The 19,728-nt window shown below is 41.0% G+C and overlaps 2 protein-coding genes across 8 annotated transcripts in view; both read right to left on the minus strand.

Moving 5' to 3' along the window:
* Positions 1-16,200, minus strand: part of ZNF711 (zinc finger protein 711) — a 30,218-nt gene extending 14,018 nt beyond the window's left edge. Inside the window, exons 1-3 of one of the 6 annotated variants that reach the window (XM_075054336.1) lie at positions 16,067-16,200; positions 5,187-5,291; positions 3,096-3,626 (exon numbers count right to left, since the gene is read on the minus strand). In XM_075054336.1, coding sequence (XP_074910437.1) covers positions 3,096-3,626; positions 5,187-5,265 — 610 coding nt within the window. In that variant the 5' untranslated portion in view covers positions 5,266-5,291; positions 16,067-16,200. Of the gene's footprint in view, positions 1-3,095; positions 3,627-5,186; positions 5,292-6,572; positions 7,104-8,204; positions 8,788-12,968; positions 13,188-16,066 lie in introns of those variants that run through there. The other 5 variants (XM_075054338.1, XM_075054337.1, XM_075054339.1 and 2 more) reach the window with 5 other exon arrangements.
* Positions 15,603-19,728, minus strand: part of APOOL (apolipoprotein O like) — a 39,484-nt gene continuing 35,358 nt past the window's right edge. The window contains exons 15-18 of one of the 2 annotated variants that reach the window (XM_075054346.1): positions 18,568-18,686; positions 18,109-18,202; positions 16,067-16,212; positions 15,603-15,971 (exon numbers count right to left, since the gene is read on the minus strand). The gene's annotated coding sequence lies outside the window, so the exon portion shown is untranslated. Of the gene's footprint in view, positions 16,213-18,108; positions 18,203-18,567; positions 18,687-19,728 lie in introns of both variants that reach the window. The other variant, XM_075054345.1, reaches the window with a different exon arrangement.

Raw genomic sequence — 19,728 nt, forward strand, 5'->3', positions numbered from 1 at the left:
GGAGCTGGCAATCCGCTGTGGGTCTGAATATCGCAAACCTGAAAAACAAAAAAGGGTACGCTTTAAGCTACACGTGTGCTAACTCCTCCCTGGCAAAATGGGATGTACTGTTCATAATTTTCCCACCTCAGTATGAGATGGATTGGGTTCATGATCACACCATATTCATTTTGTATTAATCTCCTTTTTAACAAGTCCCTCTTAAACAGGTATTCTGGAGATTTAGAACAAGGGATCATGCATATCCCATGGCATACGTTGTGAACATATCAAGAAAAAGATTTTTAAGTCTTACAAGACTGATTTTAAAAAGCTGAATTCATCTGCACTGAGATAGCAGAGTGGTGATAATCTTCTAGAGAAAATTTCCCATTACAAAATCATATGCAGCTAGTTTACAGAACTATCAAGACAAACTTAGTATTTTCCAAATAGTATTTACACAAAAATATAATTACCAATAGCATATAAAATATCTACATGGGAACGTAATCTTAAAACGGTGAAAAATCACCTTTCAGTATATTTAACCTGTAACTCCCAATAAAAGAGTAAGATAAGTTACAATTCCACACTCAGCTCAGCTTCACACCCTAAAATGTAGTATTTTAGAAGTTCCCAAAATGTGTTCCACAGAACGGCTAGTGGTATTCCCTAAGGACATTATCTGTCATTTTATGTAAAGTCCCCCCTTTTTCAATGCTAAATTTAATTAAAAGACAGCTAATTATTTTGAGAATCTTTAAAACTATCATTTTGATGTGATTTACATTATAAAAAAGTCCAAGTCCTACATATACACCCCAAAAGAAGTATCATAAAATTAATTTTCTACAATATTTACTGAACATTTTAAGTAAATAAAAAGGGTTTTAAACTGCTTGATAAACTGAAGCATTTAACTATTCTACACAATACCACACCTCGAATACTGTGTTCAGTTTTGGGCCCCTCACTACATGACAGACATGGAGGTGCTGGAGCGTGTCCAGAGAAGGGCAACGAAGCTGGTGAAGGGTCTAGAGCACAAGTCTGATGAGGAGCGGCTGAGGGAACTGGGGTTGTCTGGAGAAAAGGGGGCTGAGGGGAGACCTCATCGCTCTCTACAACTACCTGTAAGGAGGTTGTAGCGAGGTGGGGGTCGGTCTCTTCTCCCAAGTGACAAGCAATAGGACAAGAGGAAGTGGCCTCAAGTTGTGCCAGAGGATGTTTAGATTGGATATTAGGAAAAATATCTTCATGTAAAGGTTTGTCAAGCACTGGAAGAGGCTGCCCAGGGAAGTGGTGGAGTCACCATCCCTGGAGGTATTTAAAAACGTGTGGATGTGGCACTTAGGGACATGGTTTAGTGGTGGACTTGGCAGTGCTAGGTTAACGGTTGGACTTGATCATCTTAAAGGTCCTGTCCAATCTAAATGACTCTATGACTGCCTTAATTTATCTAAAATGATTACTTAAAACAAAATTCTAGATTAATATGTAGCTTCCAACAGTGACTATTCAGGCATATCATGGTTATACATATATATAAAATCTAATTTGCCGAAAACTATGTCTCAAAGTGGCTTCGAAACATTGCAAAAGCCATTGGTAAGCTTGAGAACACCTGACAAAACTGTAAACTTATCAGACACAGCTGGGGTCATCAAGTAACTGTTCCTGAAAGTTTAAGATACTCTGGTCTAAGTGCAGTGATCATCATTATCAACCACACTTATCTATCTTAGAAGGAATTCGAAAGATGACTTTACTTACAATTACAAAGGTGCAGTTGGAAATACCGCAGTTACAGAATACAACTCATCATAAGTACTCTGTCAGAAAGGAGGAATTTGTTCAATGAAACAACTGACTGCAAAAATGGTGTTCCTTTATTTACAAACACACAGAAATTCTTCTGTTGTAGGTCTAATTTGCTTTTAGACTGAGGGCTTTTTGGTTCTTCTTCCAAAAAAACTTTTTTGACTCCTGTTAGTGACATATGGCATTACAGTAATGACAGAATGATAAAAAAAATTAAAAAAATAATCATTGCTGTCCATCCTATACTGAACAAAAAACAAATAAAAAAATATATATTTTGCATAAGGGACATAAATGCTATGAAATATTGAGATCTTTATAATCACTAATCAGTCATGTCCTCTGTCTTGGAATTTTTAATAAATGCAGCTTGCTGTGAACAGATTGACACTTTGACACACTTGGCATTGCCTTTTTTTTTAACATACTGCTTCTGACTAAATAAAATCTGTTTTGACCTACTCACATTTCATTAACTAATTTGGGGAAGTCAAAAATCTAAAATGAATTACCATACATTTTATCAAATACGTGTAACAATAAAAACTGGTATCTTAAGTATAATTTAACCACTGAAGATACATAATATACCTAAGGTCCTTTCAGTAGCTCTCACTCAACAAGTAGTATAGGACCATACAGTTTTCCTCACAGTTGAACGCTGTGTGGAAACTTGAAATGGGCAGCCACTTTCCAGTGTTAGAGAGCCAATCAATTAATGCACACAATGCCTTAATGTCAAGTTCAGTCCAGAACAGCACAACATACAATAAAATGCCTATTATAATTTTTAATACAGCTAAACAAACAATATTTTGTGGACACATAAAACTTTACGAGTCAAGATACCTTAAAAACCTATTTCTTTGTTGGATTCTATTGACTAAACCCAGCACATTATTTTTACATGAATCTACATATGTAATGTAGTAATCTACATAATAATATACCTGTGTATTTTTTTTAAAAAAAGTATTATACTCAAAATATGTGGAATGTTTAACTTCCCAATGTGTTTTTCTCAATTTTCAGGAATATCTACTTTAAGAAACACAAACATACACACTCATTCACTCAACAGCATGAATGTCATTCTCCTTCCTGTATCAGCAATAATGGATTTTTCATCAACAAAACCCAAATCCAGACACCAAAAATTAACTGGGCAACAGACTACTATTTGAGACTTCCAGTACAGAATGCAGCAAGAGTCAAGTTATAGTACCTTCTCCCCACCAGACCACTTCTACTTCAGATAATCTCCTGTTTATATCTACCTTTGTTTAACTTACAAGATATCATTAAGTAGTCTTCAGATGTACTCTTGCCATCATCATCATCTTCTGTTTTTATAGTCACTGTGGAGCCAGGAACAGTACCAGCTGCTTGAATGACTGCTTCAGAATCTGAGTTTGTTACAAGAACTTCTTCTGAAACCATTGTAGGAGAGTTGGCTCCTGACACAGAGTCTTGCACCACATGCTCCAAATGTCCATCAGGACCCGTGACAAGGTCAGCCACAAAAACCTGATCAGGAACTCTAACGGTTTCTGTTATTAGATCAGAAGTCAAAACATGATCACTGGTATCTAAAGCTTCTTCAATAGCAACATCAGCTTCCAAAACAGAATCGGGAACAATTACACCTTCTGTTACAACATCAGTTTCAGTGATGATGTCAGGTCCTTGGACGACTTCAGCAGCTAAGCCATGATCAAGAGTTATTCCATCATCGGTAACAACATCAGAAACTAGGACAGCTTCGGGGACTGATACAACAATATGGTCTCCATCAATATGAGCAGTGCCAGCCATTCCAGCCACTATGAAACAATTATAATGAGGAGAAAAACGTTAAAATTATTGCATTAGCAATTAGTTTAGATAAGGAACGGAATAATTTTATAGATAAGTTAAACACAGATGTACAAATCTGTTACTTTTCAACAATTCACATTTTGCATTTCACCCAATAAAGACTACCCAAAGCAGCCTGTATTCTTTAAATTAAGAAAAACAAAACATGCCACTTCTTTAAGACACAATGTGGAGTATGCCCCCAATTTAGGTTTTACAATGCCAATACGTTAAAAACTACAGGCCAGTTTGCAATTTCACCTTTTTTTGAAGTCCAGTTAGAAAACGTTTGACTACAGTAGCAGTTTGAACCTTCACAGAATTCTTGCATGATACTGGAAGTATGGCAATAATACATTAATTGCTGTTACAATAAAAGGATTCTCATCCTTTAGACTGCATGGGCCTTGATAAAAATAAACACTCAGTTGTATGCAATATTTATAGAACAATTTCCAACAACTTGCCACGTTGCAAGGAATGACTAGAAGCAGAAACTTGTTTTTCATTAACAGACTTGACTGGCGAGTCATATTTGCAGACTACTTTTCTATACATAAAAAAGAATGCACACATAATAGCAGTTTTAATGAATAAAACACTGAAGAAAATGGTTCTTAACAGAATGAAAAAAAAAATTAAAATTATTCAGCATTGTATTGCAAATGCCATTATTTTGGTACACTCTGAAGAGTACTAATTCACGTTAGAACAAAGACATGCTCCTTCCCAATACTTGAGAAGGTCACCTCCTGTCATAATGCAGAAATGGAGACCCACAAAGAAGAGACTGGAGATCTCTTGCTGTCCTTTCTCTAAACTTTCAAAATTGCTGAGGTTATTTAGCACTGCCACCAAAAGAAACAGCATTCATTTTAAAAAAAAGTCCAATTTAGAAACAAGTTTTCTTACATCAGTGCAGTCCCAGGACTGATGTTCCTGACAGAAGACTTCTAAGCACATGTGAACATGCAGATTCAACTAAATCTGTAAATTGTTGCCTACATAGTAAGTTATCTGCTGTCACACAGACAAAAATACTATTTCCTACCACATATACTGAAATACCCTGAAGGAGAACTGGAGACAGTGATCAAGGTAAGCACATAAGAGCTCAGATGTTGTTTGTATCCTGTACTGGATGTTATTTACATCTCCTGTATGTTGGGAGATGGAACAACCAGTCAATGTGATTTCAAGAAGCACATGCACCACAAAACTCCTGAACTCCCGAAAACATTTTCTATCTCATCTAGAGCACTTTGGGCTACAGACTGTACTTCCTTTTTTTTTTTCTTCCAGAATTACTTCAATATTTTAGAATAAGTGACTATTTCAAGATCAGCAACTAAAGTATATAAAGACATACACACCACCTTAAATTTTGAATTTCCTCAAAAAAAGTCATGCAAGTAGCATTGTTATGTTGGTCAACTCTACATCTTGATAAAATTTATAAACATATAGCAAAACCCAGAAAAAACAGTTTGATTTTATTCATTATTTTTAATAGTTAAAATGTTTACCAAAATCCTGCATAATCATAGTGTGAGGCATTTTGGATTCTTGTGTTTGCAGTCCAAGACTTCCACCACCTGGATCCATATTCAGCTAAGTTCATTCACAAATAACTGCAATAAAAGCAAAATCATAATTTATATTGAACAGTGTTATTGCATTGATTAGCTTTACTGGATTAATGTGTCACACTGACAAACACAGAAAAGTATTTATTCAAAAATTCAAGAAAAAAGCATGCAGTACTTCATACAATTTGCTTTGCTTTATTCTTTTGTTTTTGTATTTTTTTGGACCTAAAATCCTGAAAATGTTTCCATCCATAAGTAGCCCTCCAGTAATCAAGAATTACACATGCAAGTGAAACCAAACGAGTCAGTAACTCTTGGTCAGGACTTAAAAGGGGTTTTTACGTAAGTCTTTGGTTACTGCTTAGCCTAGAAGAGTTCTGTTTATATTCTGTAGAATTTAACTGGAAAGTGCTTTCTAGTTACCTTCAGCATGCAGAGGTACAGACTTCAACATTACATTATTTCTAGGAGCAGTAAGCGCAAAAAATGCCTAAACCTTCAATTTCGCCACTGCAAACTGAACATTAAAATAGTTTTGCAGTTTCATGAGACTATCTCCATAGGGTGACAGTTCACCAACTGACATAATCTCACCTGCAATACCAGCAGTAGCATCAGGCCATAGTAACAAAACAATGTAACATGTTAGTAAGCAACTGAACCTAGTTACAGGTAACTTATTATCTAGAAGCAGAAACTTTGTCCAGAAGCAAGTTAACTTTGTCTTAAACAAACTGTAGCTGTCTGTAGAAGCAAGAAATACAAGTCAGACATCAAGGGCGCAAACATGCTATTACTAACTACATAATATATATATCTCACATAAACACCATAATAACACATATTAGCAACTATGCACGAAGAAGTCACCTTTGGTCTATCCCTGTCTGTATATGCTATTTAACTAATTATCAAGACTGGTGATTATGGATGTGTGGAGCTGCATCGAAGAAAGATGAGAACTGCATTGGGAGTATCAATTTTCCAGATTCTTTCATAATTTTGTATCTATCAGACATTTCAAAACAAATTTTAATGTGTAAATTTAATTCAACATTGTTTAATTATAGGTAAGTTTTGAAAAAGTTGCATAGTGCACTAAACTTACAAGAACAAAAGTGCTGAACCTGATTTTCTCTTCCAGCGGTTATGTACGAACCCCTCTATATCATTAAAAAAAGTCTGACAAAAGGCCTGGTACAACATTTAATGAGCCCTCAGTTAGATTTGCCTGCATAGTGCAGAACTAACCATTGTAACAGGCAACAGCTAAGCATAAGAAAGGCCAGCTTATTTCAACATCTCCATTGCCATGATACTTACTGAAGAAGCAACAGTGCTCAACAGACTTCTGTGCTGACACCTCTGTTTACCATTCCAGCGTTAGGACTGTATTATGCATATTGGTTGACATTTTATTTCAAAACTGTCAGCTTATTCTAGAAATCTCATCTTCCAACACTGTCCCTTCTGTGCTGCCTCATTTCCGCTGCCAGAGAAAAGCTGGTCCTAGGCAGCTATCTGCCATATCCCTCTAATAGAAAACTGATCCTTTAAAGCTTCTGATAGAACAGACCCGCGAACTTTTTGTCAACTCCCCACCGTTATCCTTCAGTGTTACTTCTTTAGCTTCATTTTCTTTCTTTTCTTGTATTTTTGACAACTGCTTTCTTGCTTTGGCTCTTCTAATTCCCCTTAATGCTTAGGGGCTTCTGTTTCCCCGAGTTCTCTTTTGTCAGACTTGCCTATTTTCCTCAATCTTTTCAAATTACACCAGCTCCTCAAACCTTGCCACACAGCCATGCCAGTTTTACTCTTGAGTTTTACTTCTGAGATTCTCGCGTTCCTTAAAATGCAATTCCAATTACATCCAAGAATTTTCACACATGGAGAGTAAACGTTGAGATTCTTACTAAACTCAGTTTTACCAAGATCTCCATTTCTGGTATCTTATCTGTCTTGAGGATGCTGAATCTCCTTCACAAGGTACAGCTACACAAGCTTGCTTTCAGAGAAGAAGAAAGCATGTAACGTTTCTTTGACAGCGTTTCCATAAAATACAAGAGAGAAGGATAAATTAGCACTCCTCCATGCTATTTGCACTGCTACTAAGCATTAAAGTGTAGGGATTTTAAATTATTTTGCAATTTGCTGCAACCCAAAAGACTTTTACACAAGATCTCAGCGCAGATGAAGCAACTCCATAGAAGCAGCCACAGGAGTATACAGAGATCAAGGCTTTCACAGGTGAAAAATCTCTGTTGCACAAGACTAAAATCTTGTACTTTTTTGCCCCCTCATATCCAAGAATTGCAAATAAGTGACAGTATCATACAGAAAATGAAGAGTTTTAGGAGTTGTGGAAAGGGAATGCAGAATAAGAGCTCAGGTCAGTGCAAGATGAATAGGAAGCACAAATGCTTTTAAGAGCAAGTCTCAGAAAGACGGTACTTTTTCTGTTGTAGTACCAACCTTGATTTTGCCCTTCTGAATCTCATAAAAAGTTGACCCCTACCCTACCGCAAGAATTTGTTTAGGTCTGTGCACTTAAATCCAAAATATGACAGAAACTTCAAGTACTTTGTGATACAACATATTTGACAACCCTACTGCAATGAAACATACCAAGCAGCGTTAAGAGGTAACATAGCCAAGCAAGGCAAATAATAAAATAAGCCAAGCTGTAAGAATAAATGGCTTAAGCGCCTGAAATTGCTGAGATACCTCTAAGACAGAATCAAGGCACCCAGAAAGAGCCAGGACCTAATGCAACTCACACTATCGCACTAATCCAAAGTAAACTAAACTTTGCAGTAGACATGGCGTTAATTTCCTTAAAACATGAAGCTCTATCAATAACAGGCACTAGAGTCCACAGTAAAGGACCCTAAAAACCAAACAGATCAAAGCATCTTAATGCCAGTTACTAAGTTTACTGTACCACTTGCGGCTCACCAGAACTGACAGCGCTGGATCCTTGGTACCAAACCAAGTCGCCATCGAGAAGGGAGATGCTGGCACTCTGTCAGTGCCAAGGGCCACGCTGCACTGGGCTGACCCACAGAATCAGGCAGTCTCTACTGCGTCAGGCACCAGGCTCGGTCTGCACGTGGAAACTGATGCTCCAGATGTCATTCAAGCCAAGCAGAAAGCCACCAAAGTGAGATGATGTGAAAAGTCAATTTTGGTGCTACACTGCTTTGCCTCCTTTTTTATGATTGTGTTAAATGCCTTCACTTCAGCGGGTGATGCAGAATGGCTACACTGTGCAGGCCACAACACACACGCCAGGTGGGTACAATTTTGTCTTTGGGTTTTTTTAATATGGAAAAATACAAAACAGAGTAACGAGAGAAAGAAGTAGTGTGTGGAAAAGACAATCCATGCTTACTGCATCTTCATTGTCAAGGAAGGAACTGAGCAGAGATTCCTTCTCTTACACTCTTGAAATCCTCAAGCGAAGGAAGCAGCAAGCAGTCCGCAATGATGGCAATTTCAAGAAAAAGTCACCGATCCACCCCAAGGAGGTTTCAACTCAACTGAGAATACAAAAGAACCAAAGAACTTGTATCACCTAGTGTCACTATCACCCTTTCAACACTTTCTCCCCATATTATTTGCTCAAATCTAATTCTCTCAAATTGTCTTTAAATCTACAATACTAATTCTTGGCAACGACAATGACATAGCATTCTTCTTACAGACCTACAAGAATTCCCTGATGTAATTTCTTGATGGTGCCATAACAGAGCAAGTTAGTTCCACAAACCAGCTAGTATTATAAAAATACAAGTCAAACATTATCAATGAGGAAAGTAGTCAAGGATTTAACTAACAATTCCGCGCGTACAATCAAATTTCAATGTAGCTTTAAGTTTTAGCTCCAAAATCAAATTCTTTCACCACTGTAGGAATTACAAAGCAGCTTCAGAATCCTAGTGCAATGCTCTATCACTCCTGAATTATAGTCACAGCCATCAAATTCTTATGGTAGCTAACAAACACTTGCTATTACAAAATAAGACACAGCTCTAGACCATAAACAGCTAATTTAATATAGCCATTTCAGAATTAATGCAATACTCTACAATTTCCTGACCACTGCCTTTACACTTGGATAATCCTTCTTTTTTAATGTAAATGGATATGAAAAATTATCTTAAATTATATCAATCTGAGATTACAGGAAGAATATGCTAGGCTTTTCTTCCATCTCAAATTCCAACTTCATTTCTTTTCAGATTATATAATTAGATGCCCAAATATATTACCTACTGTGCTACACTGAAAATTCAATACAAAATAAGACTGTAATTTTAATTTAAATTAAAATTTCTGCAAGCAAAGCAAATTATCACTAAAAGGAGTATTTTCCCGGTAGCTAACAGGACTATAAAAACTACTAAAGTTATGGGGTGGCACCTTCTGTGCACATAGCACTATGAGTACCTCAAACTTCCACTAAAACCAGAGATGGACGATGACACGCTAGCAATAAACATGCTGAAGCTGTACCTTGGTTGATGCAGCTGGTATCCAACCATTACCTAAGTATATTCTTCTAAACCCACAGTGCAGACAAAGGACAGAGTTGCACCAACTATGCAATCGCAGATTTGGTCTTTTTTAATATATACTTTCGGATCTTAAAGGAATGCAGCGACAGCAGAAAAACCCCTTAGTGCTAACACTGGAACAATTAACAACAGATAAGGCCCCCAATTCTGCTACAACTGAGTATTTTTGCTCACAGATTTCAGTAGTGCAAATGATTTCGTTGCGCGCACTACATATGCATGCAAATCTTATTACTGGAAATGGCAAACAGTGATTAACTGTGGTTCTTCACAGCTTTTTTCTGTAGTACGCCATGTTATATACCCACATGATCACAGAATTGGTCCAATCGTATGTTTTAAAAATGGACTGAGAAATAAGGCAGAAAGCCGCATTTCTGTATACCATCATAATCCTACGCTTATCCATACTCCTCTTGCCTCTAACTATTAAGATCTCAGTTTTTTTCCTCTCAATTCCCCTTCTCCTCTATGTATTTAGAAGAAAATACTGTGAAAATGCTTTATTAGCATCAGCCAATACAATTATATAACTTTACAACATTCCGTTAATATTCTCACTGTTTTGTGTTTTTTTTTTAATTATAGCACACTATCTTGCACCAGGAAGGAGTACATTACCATCAGATCCCAAAATGAAGAATTTCATGAAATCTAAACTGAGAGTCCCAGAGCAGTGTCTCAAGGCTAAATTTTTAAAATATGTATGTATCTGAAATTGGTTTGGTCTTTTTGAAAAATATAGTTCTCTTTCTAACTAGCTTCAGGATAAGGCTGATTTTAACCTATTTCAGTCCTTCATACCAAAGCTCTTCCTCAGACAAGGCTCAGCTGAGACCAGGCAATGAATTTTAGAGTCAAAAAAAAAGGGGATGTACAACCGCTCCGTCTACCAGCAAGAACACTACTATAAACTACCACTGTAAATGGTATTTTTTAAAACCAAAGATAATGGTTGCCAGTTTGGGGCTACCTGGGAACACATAATAGCAACACTCAGCTGAAAAACTGTTAAAGGCCCAAGCCCTTATAAACACTGCTCTTAGTATGCACACTGATTTATTCTTAGCTCACTTTTCCCATAAAAATATCATAAGGTAAGTATTACATTTTAATTTTTTTTTGAGAATGCTTTCAGAAAACACCCTAAATTGAGAGATCTACAGCAAAGTATTTTAAGGAGGGGAAAAAAAAATGAATGCTTCAGCACTTCCACCCTTCCCAGGAAAAAAAGGGTGTCACTCCTGTACCCAGAGGTACAATGATGCTCCCAATCAATATGCTGGCTTCCAGGCATTGTTGCCATATTTAAAATTTTTAGAACATAACAAATATTTCTACAGAATGCCAATCATAACTTAATAAATCTACATAAATAAAGAGCCTGTATTTAATACATTTTGTTATATCCTAGACAGTGTGGTCCTGCAAATGCTAAGCATCTCCCCAGTTTACATACGATTATTCCCAACATGTTCAGGCGATACATTTTCACATAAAGCATATTTGCATGGCCAGCCCTTAAGGACGCCTTTAAAATAGTGAATTTCTTCCCAATAATATTTAAGTCTTGTTTATGTACAATAAAGTAAAACACAACGGTCATACTTCCTCAGGTGTTTCAGATATTCGTAAGCTGCATATGACATTTCGATTAAACCAAAAGGACGGAGCTCAGACGCAGAGCAATGTAACACAACAGATAAACTTGTATGTAGTTGAAAAATCAAAAGCAGATGCTCTCTAATTATCTTATCTCTTAACATTCAGGTTCAAGAAGAAAAGAAGAGAATTATCCTCCCCTGCAGACGCTTCAGGGTTTTGGGGTTTTTTTCCCCCCCAATTTTTAATGCAGCCACCAATAGAAACGCAACGAAAACCATCCTGCTTACGCAGAAATCTTAAGCAGAAAAACGCAATTCATAAAACAGCGTGCAGGTCAACACAAGCCCCTGGCAGAAAAAAAGACTGGGTATGAAAACCTGACGTATCCATTTTAAAGTCCTTTATTGTGTTCGCCTCTAAAGCATCCACGAAAACTTACACTCTAAATCCGTTTAAAACGACAAGGACAAAAAACCCGTGAAACGAGTTTTCGTCCGACAGCCCGACAGGCGCTCGAGGCTCTTCGAGAAATTAACGGAAGAGATGAATTTCCACCCGCGTGTCACATCCCCAGCAGAAACCAAACCTCCCGCAACAAAAAAAAAAAAAACCCACGGGCGGCGAAGGGGCGACAAGCCGCCTCAACCCACCGCGCAGCCGGGGCTGCCGGCTCCCGGGGCTGCCAGACCCGCCATCCCACCGCTCCCCACACGGCTGCCGCCGCCGGCGGCGACGGGGCTGCGCGGCCGCGGAGGAGCCCTCCCGCGCGTGCTCGCGGATCGGGCGCGCCGCCGGGCGGCGGGATCGGGAACGCGGCTGTCGGCGGGGCGGGCGAACCCGCCGTGCCGGCCGGGCAAACCCGGAGCGGAGCCTTTTCCCCCGCCCGCACCCCGCGGAACCCCTTGACTCAACCGTCAAAGCGGCCGCCAGCCGCTCCCGGTCCCGGGGAGAAGCGGCCGGCGGTGCCGCCGCGCCGGGGGGGGATGAGGAGGAGGAGCGCGGAGACAATAGGAGCCCGCGGAGCGGCCGGAGAAGGGGGGGGCCGCCCCGCGGCGGGGGCGCAGGGAAGGGCCCGCCGCGCTCCGCGGCCTCCCCTCGGCTCGGCGGCCTCCGCCCGCGCGTCCCGGCCCGCCGCCGGGCTCCTGCCCCGCGACCGCCGGAGCCGGCCGTCCCGGGAAAAGGGGGAGGCGGGGATAACCCCCCGCGTCCCGGCTGCCGGGGAGCCCGCAGCCTTCCCCGCCCCGCCGGCCGACATCTTGTTTTCCGCCATTTTCTGGCCGCCCGAAAAGGCCCCCCTCGGCCGCGGGGCCCGCCGGCACCGCCCGCCCCGCGCCCGCGGCGGCCGAGACTCGCCGGCCCCCGCCGAGGGAGTGTGTGTGTGTGTGTGGGGGAACGACGACGGGAGGACGGCGGCGGCAGCGGCCGGTCCCGGCGGCGGCGGCGGCCCTGTCAGGCCTCGGGCGCGGCCTGCGGTGCGGCCTAGCCGCCTCCATTGTCCCCCGTCCCCCGCCGGCCCGGCTCCGACGCCTCGGCTCACCTGTGCGGGTCCCCGCGCCGGGCGGCTGGGCCCCGGGGGTGGGGTGGGGGGGGTAGGGGTGGGGGGGGAAGGGAAGGGGGGGGGGCCGGGGCCGCAGGACTCCGCCGCCGCCGCCGCCGCCGCCGCCGCGGCCTGGCATTCGGGTCCGCCGGGTCCGGGCCTGCACCAATCACAGGCTGGGCCGGGCGGCGGGGCGCGAGCGCGCGCGGCCTGCCTTCCCCCCCCCCCTCCCCCCCCCTTCCCTTCTCCCGCCGCCGGCCTCGCCGCGGCCGCCGCACGTCACTGCACGCGCGCGCCGAGCGAGCAGGCGCACCCGCCGCGCCGAGGCCGCTGCGCCCTCACTCTACCCGCGGTAGGGGGGGGGAGCCGAGCCCAGCCGAACTGAGCCGAATCGAGCCGAACCGGGACCCCCTACCCCTCCCGTCCCGTCCCTCGCCGCCACCGCTTATTGAGGGACGACCGTGAGGTGGTCTGCCTCGGGCCCCCGCCGGGAAACACTGAGGAAAGGGCAGGTCGTCGTCCCCCTCCCCGCCTCCTCCTTCTCCTCAGGGGGAAGAGGGGCCGGTGGGCTCTGCCGCGGCTTTGCAGGCGGGACGGAGCCTGCAGCCGATCCCCCGACCAGCACGGAAGGTGCCGGCGGGTGGCGTGAGGAGGGACCCCGGGCCCGATTCCCCCCTACAAACGCCTACAGTCGCTCCACGAGCAGCGGGAAGCAACCAGAAGCGACAAGCCGTGCGTTTTCCATACACCCGCTCTGCCCCGGCTCAAGGGGATGCGTTTCAGAAATTCTTTACCCAAACAAGGGTCAGCTCCAGCCCTATTTCTGTGTTCTGTACCCAATTTCACATATTTCTACAGACAGAGGCTTCGGAGAGAACGCAAAAGCACATGTGACTGTCGAGGGTTTCAAAAAAAGGTTACTGGATGTCCCACATGAACCAGTACAGCGTCGCTGTCCTCCCATCTGCCTTTAGTTTCCCAAGAAAGCTGAAGGTGCCTCAACCAGGCAGCTGCGACTGGCTTGGCTTCGTTATTGTACATTAAAGACATGGGTTGGGGTATTTAGAATACCTTGCCTGCATTACTTGTCTCAAGAATACAGTTAACAAAAGAAAACCCCGACATCAATAGTAACTTGGAAGAAAGTGCTGGTGTAAGTCACAGTATTTTCTTCACCTTTTGGTTTTTTCCATCATTTGGGTATGTCTATGTGAATACCAGCATCTATAGCCAAGTAGTTCTCTTAATACAGGTCTAGCAAAAAAAAAAAGGAAGAAAAAAAATTTTCAACAAAAGTCTTCTAAAGAATTAGCATGCATACACCTTAGTAACTGCATTGCTCAACACCTAAAAATAGCATACACTTACAAGTGTCGATATGCAAAAAATTTGGGCTAGAGAAGCCCATAAGGTCTGTTCTCTGGTTTAACTAAATGGGTTGTAACTGTTAAGTTTCCTAAACCTGCTTGAAGCTAAGAGTATTTTTAGGGTGCACACACCTGTAGTTTAGAAACTGACTTGTTAAATTGGCGCACGAACTGTGTTGAATAGATTGTTTACTGTAACGGTCAAATTTCAAACACCATTAGCCAAACACAAGCAATTGTTTTCTCTTTCTGGTTGAAATATAGATAACTCATGAGTGTTTGTTTTATAAAGTTTTGCCTTACATTTGAAATTAATTTTATGGACAGTGGTATTCAGTTGCTTGAATGTCTAGTAGGATGTCCAAAATGGATATAGCAGATACGATGACATACAGAAGACTCACCCTCTTCTAAAACAGCAGTGGGACATCAGATGGAATGCCACAGAGTGTCAAAAATGGCACCAGGCAGCTATGTTTAGGTACTGAAATCATGCAAGTAAATCTCATTTTGCACTACACAATTATAAATTGCAGTTAAATACAGAGTTACAAGGGTTTCTTCTGTGATTCTTAAAAGATTCTTACTCCTGGACTTCAAAGTCCTCAGCACAGAACCCTAGCACTCTCCTACATTTGACTCCCCTCCCCTTCTTTTTCCTCTTAAGGGGTAAGGAACAGAATAGTGGGGTAAAGCTGTCTGTAACATGCCACACACCGAAGTAAATATAGCATGAAGAACATTCTAGTTGGTTCTTCCAGCTTTAGCAAAAGATAGGCATTCTAATGGGAAAGTAATTTCAAACTGATCAACACAATTACGTTATGAGAGGAAAAATACCTGAAAAAGGTAATCACAAAACTGAATACTTGGGAAAATGGTGAGAGAGAATCTCACAAGGTGATACAATCAGAAAAGCAGAACGACAGGGAGATTAATTAACCCTTTCTTTAACAAAATCCCATCTATGCTGGATTCTGTCTTCCAGAGTAATACCAAGGGAAATCTCAAAAGCAAAACGAGCATAAAATAGCAACAAGCAACAACAAGGCTATTGCCAACAGTGTGGCAAAAACATTCAAAATCAGACCCCACATGTAAATTTGCAGAGGGAGGCAGCAATGATAGGGGAAATCTATTCAAAGCATTGGTCAGAATCAGAGAACAAAAACCCACCAAGACACTGAGATCACGGGGATCCAAGTATCAAAAAGTGCAGCAGTGAATCACAAAGAATGCACAAAAGCCAAAACACCACTCTCTGTATAAATTTAAACTGTTTATACTTGACGGGGAAGTAGCACATCATAACCATGATACCTAGCAGACGACCAGAAATGCTCCTTACCCTTCAGTTCAGAACACAGATTTCAAAGAATTACAGAGCTTCTCTGCTTTCCAGGTAAGAGGCAAACAACCAAAGCACAATGCTTGGCAGATGGCATATTCAAAAAGGTATTCCTTAATATTATTATTGCTGTTAGAAGTGACACGAGAGTATTTCAAGCAGTTTCTTTACAGTTTTCTTTCACATACAACTGCCAGATGTTAATACGGATGACCTGACCATGAGTGGTTAAGTGTATCAGGAGCAGTGCCTATCCGTGTGGCTGATGTCCTGCAACTCTTGATCTGCCTGAGATTAAAGGGCAGACAGCAAAAGTCCGATGAGGAAAGCTTCATTCTCCGTGAAACTTTATGCATTTCAATTTAAATAGCATGAGTGCATACCTTCCAGATAGCTCTTCTCTTGCCAGCACCACATATATTTGACAGGATTGCCTTATCTCTTTCTCCTGTTCCTTTTCAAAGGAGCGGTAGAATATCAAATTGAACACACTCAAATTCTGTGATCGCTTTCAGGTTGGTAAACAGACCTAGAGGTCAACAACAAGCAGAGATTGTTAAATTATGGCACTACTGGAGGTTAAGAAGTGACAGAAAAAAAGCAATTCACTTGACACATTAGGATCTGACTTTCTGGGGTCAAAGTAGTTTAAACTGATAGCCTAGGATCTAAACAGATGTGCTAACACCATTTCTGTATGTTTCTGAAGATAACAGAGAACCATTTTCACTTCTCTTGTTTCTGAGAGAAATTGAAAAATAACTGGATGATAGTAGGATGCTTTTACTGAACTTGTCCGTTGAAAGAACAGTGGGTGAGACAAGTAACAGCAATGGCATTCTTCCATGTTTCATTCCCTGGTCAAGGTGCTGCTTCAAGCTGGCTGTGCAGATGTTACTAATATGCACATTTAGCTGCTTTGTGCTTTAATCGGCAATAAAATTCTTAACACTGATATGTACAAGCATTGTCCTAGGCTGTCTGCAGTCTCAGAAGACATTGTAGTGCAAGTTTGCAAAGAGTCCACATTCAGAAAATCTTTGGATTCTTTTTAATGAATTTTGGTGCCTGTGATTTCAACTATCCATGAGTAATTCCTCTGCCAGGATTAGATGATTTAACAGTTGGCAAATCTGCCCTCAGTACGTGCTAGGTCCAGACTTAAATGCCCAGAGGTATCTCACAGCAGTAGAAGTAAAACCAGTGAGACTTAGCCACTTTGGGTATTTGTTACGTTGGGGGAGAAACAAACAAACAAACAAACAAAGGCAATTGTGGCTGAAGATTAGAGGATACCAGCTAGGGTGGCAGCTAAGTTACAGAGCCAAGAAAAACTGCCAGCTTTGGAGCCACCCTTCCTTTTTCCCCCAGCAGGAAGCCATACCTATTCACTCAATACTTGCAAGGAACAGGAAGCAAAATTAAGGGGTCTGAATAGGTTTCTGGCTTCTCTACTAATGTACCAATGTAATAGGAAAGCCAATACAGTCTGGGCAATAACAGAGTTGTGGAGAGCATCGGAAGTGCCAGGATGCAGTTAAGGAGTTAAGGCATGGAGCTGTTACAAGGAGAGCAATCCAATTTATATTAAAGAAATGCCAGTATTTTCATCTTTTAAAAACGTTAAGATTCTGGTTTTGTCTCATAGTTTCACGTATTACCTAATACTAAGGAAAAAGAATCATTTAGTGTAAATATTAAGTAATGTGCTTGAGACTTTTTGGAAAATGGGAAATATATCCAGGACTTCATTTAATTTGTTAGTCAGTGGCAAGGTAGTCAATTTTCCATGGCTTCGTTTATTTTCATTATTTCCAAAACAAGTTACAAAGAAAGCCACTGCATTTTTAAAGGCAAACCATTTCAGCTGATAGGATCAACAAGATGACAATGGAAGACAAAGTGAAAAAGCAACAAGGGACAACAGAATGGGCTCATAAGCTGAGGTTGCTACATCAGTCAATAAATACTTCAGTATTTGATACATCTTAGGATAGTGGGCACCCTAGTGCCTTGGTTATGTTTGTACAACACTGCCAGTGTCAGTGAGACTAAGTGGCTATGCCTGAGAACAGAGCCTTCCCTTCTACCTCATTCTGCAGATAATGGGTGGAACAAGAATACGGATTCTTACTACACAGTTCCAAATTGTATGTAATTTGTTGTTTTCTTTCTTTAAATATTGGCTCTTTAAGGGGAAAACCAAAGCAATGTCAGTCAGGGCACAACAGGCTCTACATGCTACAACACTCTGAAGAATCTTAATCTTCATAATTATTGTTACGAGAAATTCATGGCCTTACTAACAGCATCAGATTCGGAACCACAGCTCACCAGCATGTGAAGGAAGGTCATGACACCGACTGGAGCAAACATCACGAATAAATGGGTGAGCCAAATGGACACTGAGAAACAAAAACTGTACCTGGCAAAAGTTGTCTCTGACAAGCCTTCCTGAGAAATATGAAAAGATGCAACCCCTTGCCCCCTTTTCCCTTTGATGTGGGATTCAAACCATTCTGGCAAGCAAAAAAGGAAGAATGATTAGCATGCATATTTGTAATTTCTCATGCTGAAATTTGAGAAGACTTTTTCCTTTCTCATGAGTTTCTTCTGAGGAAGGGCAGCTTTTTGTGATAGGTACTTCTTGTCATTTAGGCATAGGACATATGCTTAATCACAAAAGAACCCTGTGTCCCGATAAACGTGCAACAATTTAAGCAATACTGAGAAGCAGCTATGTAAACTGTAAAATCAGGTAGTCACGAAAAGTTGTCATCAATTACACAGTAAACAAATCAGATGCTAATATCATATTTTGGTTTATAATTATCTTCTATACCTTTTCTTTGCAATAACTTTTAGTGCTTTCTAATAGTTATACCTATTTCCTCTGTGTCCCAGCCCACAAGGTCTTACTGATCTCTCAGCATTTGGATCGTCCATTGATCACGCAGCATTCCAAGACGTTTCAGATATAGGAAACACTAGTACTTAGTATTTCTGTAAAGAGATTAGAATTAAATCAGTAGCATGACATATGCTCTCCAGTATGCTTGTTATTAAAATAATCTGTATCTAATCAAACTACATTTTTATATTTCTTTTATTAGTATCTGAATATATGCACTGCTTCCGAATGTGTACTCACCGATAACTTTAGGAGATGATTCTCATGCAAATAACTGAATGTATTAAGACTTTGTGCACACAAACTGAAACAGGTTTTGCAGTATTTAAAAGCATTTCAGCAGGGCCAACTAAAAAGCCGCAACAGCAGAACATTTTATTGCTATTGAGGTGTTTTTTTTAAAAAAAACTGAAGGAAGTTTCTGTGGCCTAAAAAGGAGGGTCAAAGAAATCACAGGGCTATTGTGGAAGACAAAACATGGCCAGACATGGCTACGTACATTTCTCTTGACCCTGTAGTGATCCTTTGCAAGTAATCCATAGACCAAAGCTACTACTCTGGAAAGAAAATCCTGTTGTTTTTCCTTCCTTCATCATTCTTCCACTGGGTTAACGGCAAACAATTAGGAATGCAGGACTCTTAAAATGCACATGCACACACATACTTCTTGGAATACTTACCAGATTTTTCTACCCATAAAATTATTTTTGCAGATATTACATGACATGGGGGGGGTGTGGGGGGGAGAACACTTCAGATGGGTAAATTAGGTTACAGGCTCTGATATAATGCATGACTAACAACAAATGTACAATAAAATACAGAGGTAATATTCTCATCTTAAGGACAGTCAAAGCACATCACAACTCCTTTTTATTTAATTATTTTTCCACTTACGCTAAAGGCCCTACCTTTTTAGTATTTTTCTGCAGTTGAAACATATGCCTTTCTGAAGTTTTCTGACTTGAGTTTTCTTTTTGTAAAATGTTAACATTTTTCTTTTCACAATAAACTTTATCCATTTTGTCTTTTTTAAACTCCATTATGAAGAGAAATGCCTGGTTTTTACTGATAATTTATACTGGTACCTCCTGTACAGAAATAACCTGAAAGGCTCATTTACATAAACCAACT

Source organism: Buteo buteo, chromosome 22, assembly GCF_964188355.1.
Source record: "Buteo buteo chromosome 22, bButBut1.hap1.1, whole genome shotgun sequence".
Classification (NCBI taxonomy): domain Eukaryota; kingdom Metazoa; phylum Chordata; class Aves; order Accipitriformes; family Accipitridae; genus Buteo; species Buteo buteo.